The sequence below is a fragment of the Trichoderma virens genome, assembly GCF_000170995.1.
Source record: "Trichoderma virens Gv29-8 chromosome Unknown TRIVIscaffold_32, whole genome shotgun sequence".
Lineage (NCBI taxonomy): Eukaryota > Fungi > Ascomycota > Sordariomycetes > Hypocreales > Hypocreaceae > Trichoderma > Trichoderma virens.
In genome coordinates, this window is record NW_014013717.1 from 1 (window position 1) to 6,726 (window position 6,726).

The window sequence follows — 6,726 nt, forward strand, 5'->3', positions numbered from 1 at the left end:
TTAACTTTAATATATTTATTTATAAATAATATAAAGTTATATTTTAATTAATTAAAATTATATATATTTTTTTTAAATTTTAATTTAAGTTTATCATATAATTATTTAATAAAAATTAATTTTTTTATTTAATTTTATTAAAAATTTTTTTAAAAATTATAATATAATTTAAGTATTTTTTTTTAATATATATTAATAAAATAATTTTTAATTATATAAATTTCTTTAATATTTTTAAAAACTTTTTTAAATTTTTTTATATATTTTTTATAATTATTATAAAAATTTTTAATTTTTTTAATTTTTTTAACTTTAGTTTTTAAATAATTATTTAAAATAAATTTAAATTATTATAAAGTTTAATTTTTAAAATAAAAAATAATAAAATATAATTTTTTTTAAAAATATTAAAAATATTTTTAAAGTTTTTAAAATAAACTTTAAATTAAATTAAATATTATTTAAATTTTTTAATATTTTTATTATATATAAATAATAATTAATATTTAATAAAAATTTAAAAATTTTTTAATTAATTATTTTTTATTTTTATTAATTTTATTAATAAAAGTTTTATTAAATTAAAATATATTTTAAAAAAATATTATAATTTAATATTTAATTAAACTTTTTTAATTTAAAATATTTTTTTTAATAATATTTTTTTTTATTAAATTTAAATATATTAAAATTAATAATTAAAATATTAATATTATTAAATAAAAATTTAAATATAAAAATTTTTTTATTTAAAAAATAATTAATATTTTTTTAAATAAAAATTATTAATATATAATATTTTAATTTTTATTTTTAATATAAAATAAAAGTTTTTAAAATAATAAATTTAAATTATAAATTTATATTAAATAAAAAAAATAAAAAGTAATTTTTAAATAATTATAATTATAAATATATAAAAATAAAATAAAAAATATAATTTATATTTAATTTTAATCTTTTATTAATAATTAATTATTTAAACTATTTAAATAATTATAATAAAATAAACTTATATATTTTATTATGTTTTTTAAATTATATATAAATTAAAATGTTTTTAAATTATATATAAATTATAATATTTTTAAATTATAATAAATTATATTAGTAATTTATTAAAGGTATTATATATAAACAATCTTTTTTTAATTGGTTGGTTAGCTTAGGACATATTCTGGGGTATATACCTTTCTGGCTTTATATAAAGTTAAGTTATAACAGTCCTACTTAAAGTATTAAACTAAGTTAATAAAAATAGTTATTTTAGGTTGCATTATTTAACTTTACATAGTTCATATATATCAGCAGTTTACTAGTAATCAGCGTATTGTTGCAGTTGAACAACCAGTGGATTAATGAACAGGTATCCTTAGGTAACTTCGCAAGGAATCCGACGGGCGCAAATTTGGGAACCCAGTTGCATTCGTACTTATGGCGCGGGTGCTTGAATCCACGACGTGGTAAGGCAATTCTAATGGCATATGATAGAAAAGGTGGTGGGGGTGCGCTGCGATAAGTCGGTCCCGGCTGTTGTGGAGGCCTGCGTGATGATAGATTAGCTTGCCTGCTGGGTAGCTTGCAAATGTGAATTAGCTAACCCTGTTTGGATCGGGAGGAATGCCGACACTGCCGCCAAAGGGGTGTACTAAATTAAACTACTGTAAAATACGGGGCTACAAACATCATGGGGTCGATCATGAAATCAATGAGCTGGGTTGTGGACCAATCATGGCACAATCAAATTCCAATTAGGGAAAGTGGTACCTTCCAAGCATAGTATGATTTAGCGTTGCCGGCCGCTATGGGAGTGGCGCGGCATAATTCGGCTAAAAACCCCAGTTTACTAGTCAGCTGGCCTCCGAAAAGCAATCACAAGCGTGAAATGACAGTGAGTTAACCCTTATTGCGCTAAGTAAGCCTTACCTACAAATTACAGGTTAAAATACATTTAATGTGCATTTTATGACACTGCCGAGTGGCTTGAGCGTTGTCGGGACTGAAAACCCCTATTGATGCCGGATTCACTACGACACAGACGGTGAACTCCACTTTGAGCCCATTTTAGTCCAATCACAGGTCTGGGTTGCGCCAGGTTATTGGGCAACTTGTCAGCAACAGGTACTTACCTACCTTGTCAATAGTTTGGAATCAACAGTTTGGAATTATGAAATGGAAGGCCAGGAGCTCGTAATATAGAGAGCACTAAGTGGTAACTAGACTTGGGTCATTGGTATGAGAGCCTAGTCAAATTCGTTTGCTGAGTTTCGAACGCGGATGTGGCCAGAGACGATTATTCAGAGATTCAAAAACAGTTAAAGAAGCCAATTAAATATTGAATTTGCTTCAATTATCACAAAACCACATTATGAATAAGCCAGACGAATGCGTTGGATGTCGGATCGTAATATATCTTAATATATTTCGAAGAAGCGCGGAAGTTGTGTCTTCCCGAATTAATGCAGGGTTGAGTACCAAGATGTAGAATACATAACGACCGTTTGCTGCGAGATTGCGAAAGGATAAAGTGAATCTTGCTGAGCCAAGTCCCACCAGACGGTCAACACCGTGAATAGCCTCCGCCAAAGAACTGCGTAGGTTTAAGGGCCTCATGTGGGCACTAAGTATGGATGTTGTTACGATCTAATATATACTAAAGGCTAATATAGATTGGGTTTACATCAGAAGCCATTAGATAGCTAGCTAGCTGCTTCATGGGCCCCTATGTGACGAACCGTGGACCTATAGGTTAGTATAGGTTAGGATTTCCAAGGGACAAACCTAGATTCTGGGTTTATGTTGGCGGATAGGTCAGGCTGGTTATTCCGGCAATGTAATTCTCTTAGTCACGAACGAGTAGAGTAGGTCAAGTAGACTTAATCAAAGTTGTTCATGTTATTCACAACTGGCTACCTAAGCTATCTGAGTGAGTGTGATGAATTGGACTTATATACCCTGTTGGATATCTAAGGTCGACGTCGGTTAGTGTCGACTTGCACCTTGGTCGACGTCGGTCAGTGTCGATCTTTTGCGCCGCTTTAATTGTATATTTCCACTAATCTAACATAGTGTTACATAATATAACTACTTATATGGTTGGGCGGCGGTTGGGCAGGAGGTCCCTAGCGAATTGAGCAACGGGGGATCCTTGATTTTTTATCTAAAAGAGTAGATAGTTGTTTTCTTATATAATAAATAAATTTTGTTTAGTAACGGAGGTTCTCCGTAATGCTTACTTTCTATGTGAATGAGCGGCTTGATGATGACAACCTTGGCTTATTGCCTTTAAGAAGCCGCTTGTTTGTGACGACTTGGCCGTGAGCTTAGATTGAGTGGTGATATCCTAAATTACGGCGGTTGACAAGTACATCTTGAAAGGATTTAGATCAATATCCTCTTTTCGCCTCCTAACATCCATCTTGACTAATGAGTCTATTCCCAAAGTGAATCTAAACTATTAAATTTCAGGCTGCCTGTTATGCAACCTCAGATTATACTTCAGCAAAACGTGAACTAAAACCATCTTAATCTCGTTTGATGTAAAGAAACGACCAGGGTAGGTATGTTTTCTGTGTCTGAAAGTAAGATGGTTTGGACTAGTCGTCACGGGCTGAGCTGTATTCTCCTGACCATCTACTTGACGTCTATTGAAAGGACAAATCCCATCCCACTTTTGAGGATTTTTATATACAGTGGGGTCCTACATGCGATCTGCCGAAACAGCGGTTAGGGATGAAGGTGCCGTCGGGGAGCTTGATGTCGGCGTGGACTAAGCGACGCATTGCCACTGGAGATGAGATGTTAGTGTGTATGTAGCTAACAGATTATAGACGCAGTTTGGGTCTTGTAACTGTTAATAGTAGAAGAAATCAACATCGACTCTTTCAGATAGAAAATCAAGAGTACCTCGTTGCCCGATTCAAAGGGGATCTTCTGCCCCATCGTCGTCCAGTTATGCAAACAAGTCGTGAAGAGTGACACGCCGCAATGTAACAGTCCAGCCAGTGTATTAACAACTGACTAGATGATTCTAACGGATATCCAAATATAAGAAAGAAAGAGAAAATAGAAAAGAGAATAAGGAAAGGAGAGCTCTGAAGCTCCTGTGGTTACCGCTGCTAATCTCGCTTATGCTGGGTCTCCGGCCTACCAGGCCAGGGACGGAAGACGAGAGTGGAAGCCGAGTCGTCATCAGGTTCAGCCCGTTACAAGCAAGTGTAGTGTAACGAAATAGCAATGGATCACCGACTAACACGGGTTTGTCTTTCCTTGATGATAGACAGACACCAGGAAAGTACTTGCTTATTGAATAACATACATCCAAATCTCCTCCGGCCAGTTTCCATTACAGTGCTAAGAGGATTTTGAATCAGCTGAGCTTAATTCTCATGCCCAAAATTCCAACTGACGCATGTATTGCAGCCAAGACTACTCGGGTTTGATGTATTCAACAGAGTCCTCATACACTTTTCCTATGCTTGAAATCGAACTTGATGCTCTTGATGGGGGATATACCTGCCGTGGAAGCTCTTGGCGTGTAATAACCACATCTGAGATTGAACTGAGTTGCTGAGCTGGTATTGGGACTGATATATCAGGAGATCTGACCAGAAGTTTCTTAATAAGCGGTTTCACCAATGGCAAGCATCCGCAAATAAGTGTGATATTTATCTCTAGTGAAGTCCACACTGATTGAGCTATTGTGACATCAGCAGAGAACGCCGTATCACCACTGAGTGATGCATGACCGGCCCGACACTTACAATTTATATAATCCAAACTTGCCTTCTCCGATCTCATCACGCGAAAAAGTCTGAAACTGCAGGCACTAGATTGCATCAGTACAGAGAAACAACACTCGACCATAAAATGCTTACAGGGGCTACTTACAAGATTCCCAGGCTGAGGAGACAAGTCGCAGCGAGCTTCTGCCTCAGGGAGATTTTCAGTGTCCAAATGGGGTGTAATGGGATAATAAGCAGAGCTGAATCTCCTAGTAAGGCTAGCGCACCGATCGCAGCTGAAAACGCCTGACTTGGAATACAATGCCCAGCCTGATGCTCGTCATAGAAATACGATATAGGCCAGCACTGAAAGATGCTGATCAACGAAGCACTGATCATCCAAAGAATTATGAAGATGCCAAGCGAATTGAGACATCTAGAGACAGCGGTCTTGATAGCGAAAACATGTTTGAGAAAGAAAATAACACCAAGCTTGATGAAACCTATCGACATCGGCCAGAAGTCTTGGACGAGCCAGTTACCCTATTGTTTACATGTCAGTCAATAACATGCTTCACCACGACTAATGTTCATTTCGCCTGCGATCTTACGTATTTCAATCGACTCTCTTCTTCAGAAGAATCTCCAAAGGCAGGACCGACATCGATGAAGGAGGCTGTTGACCAGAGCAACGTTAGTTACAGCACTTGGAGAGACGAAACGATTAAGTTTTGGGAGATTTGTAGCTCAACTGACTCTGAAGAGTCGCACCGGTAGCAGCATAAGACAACAGCAGGCCAATTCCCGTTAAGTAGTCATCGACCCTACAGGAGCCATTTGTTATGCGCGAGGCGCAAACACGTAGAACATATAGAATCGTCGACATCATTGCGAAAACGATGGGAAGCACGACTGAGATGGTCTTCCACGATGCGCTGATTCTGGACTCGGAGTCGGCCATGTTCGGCTATGCAATTTCGATCCACACGCTCTCATATGTAGATATGGTATATCCCTTTAGTGTCGTTGTTAGCTTCTAGGTACAGGGAAGAGTTTCAAGCTTTAAAGGATGATAGCGGCCTAGGTTTGCTTTATTATGTGCCGCCCATGGTTAGCAAATTACTAATGACGGACAGTGTCCATCGACGACAAACTGGGATCCACATATGCAAACCTGGTGAGACATCTCCAAAATGAGGGCCCCGATGGACAGGCGGTAGAGTGTCCAGTTAAAATTGCGCTGAATATTTAGACATGCAGAAGTTATCTTGAATTACGGGGTTAACGTAGTTCACGGACCCTGAAATTAAAATTAACGATTTCATGGGTTAAAGGTTTTCTCTGGTGCAAATACAATCATCGATTGAGACCCATGGCCTATTTCATGGATCGCAGCGTCGTTCAATACAGCTCGTTTGAAGGATGTGTCACGGAGGATGTTGCAGGAAATTGTTAGAGTGACTCCTAAGAATGAATTAGAGAGAGACATGGTGCCATCTTTCTTAGAACGATAACATTGTACTGATGTGTGGGGTGTGTGTATTGTGTGTTTTCTCATCCCGCAATTAAACCTGAATTATGCAAATTCTGAGTAGCCTCCGCCGTTGTTTGTATCACTGCCTCCATAATCCATAATTTTGTATCGTTTTATGCCTTACACCCCTTACAAATGGTCGCTAAGCCGGCCTTTGGATATAACGATATCGTAAAGCTGAGCATGGTGTGTCGGACATTGCGTCCATATAACGATATTGCATTTGGACGAAAAAATAAAAATGAGGGCGGAAGTAGCCTGTAGTTTTCTGGAGGACCTGGGTTACGCCGTACAACGCAATACACACACCCGATGTGTTTAAATTACAGCACTTGAGTCACGATATGCCCCTGGGCGAAGGCTCAACCCCGAGCCTAACGAAAAAGAGACACAAGATCAGACGATTTGACCGGAGAATGATCAATTCTAGTTCTAAAATTATTACATGCGCCGCATCGTGACTCAAGA

General features: G+C 36.6%; 2 protein-coding genes across 2 annotated transcripts; both read right to left on the reverse strand.

Annotated features, from left to right (window-relative positions):
- Window positions 1-3,457: 3,457 nt before the first annotated feature.
- Window positions 3,458-3,670, reverse strand: TRIVIDRAFT_151227 (uncharacterized protein; the record flags this gene model as incomplete). Its single annotated transcript, XM_014100792.1, has 1 exon — window positions 3,458-3,670. A coding segment is annotated over one exon (213 nt), but the record flags the coding sequence as incomplete, so codon positions are not given.
- An 802-nt stretch (window positions 3,671-4,472) lies between these two features.
- TRIVIDRAFT_201472 (uncharacterized protein) lies at window positions 4,473-5,685 on the reverse strand (the record flags this gene model as incomplete). The annotated part of the gene is made up of 5 exons (XM_014100793.1): window positions 4,473-4,603; window positions 4,764-4,828; window positions 4,891-5,267; window positions 5,336-5,400; window positions 5,481-5,685. The coding sequence occupies 5 exons, from the start codon at window positions 5,683-5,685 to the stop codon at window positions 4,473-4,475; spliced, it is 843 nt and encodes a 280-aa protein (XP_013956268.1).
- Between the last annotated feature and the right edge of the window lie 1,041 nt (window positions 5,686-6,726).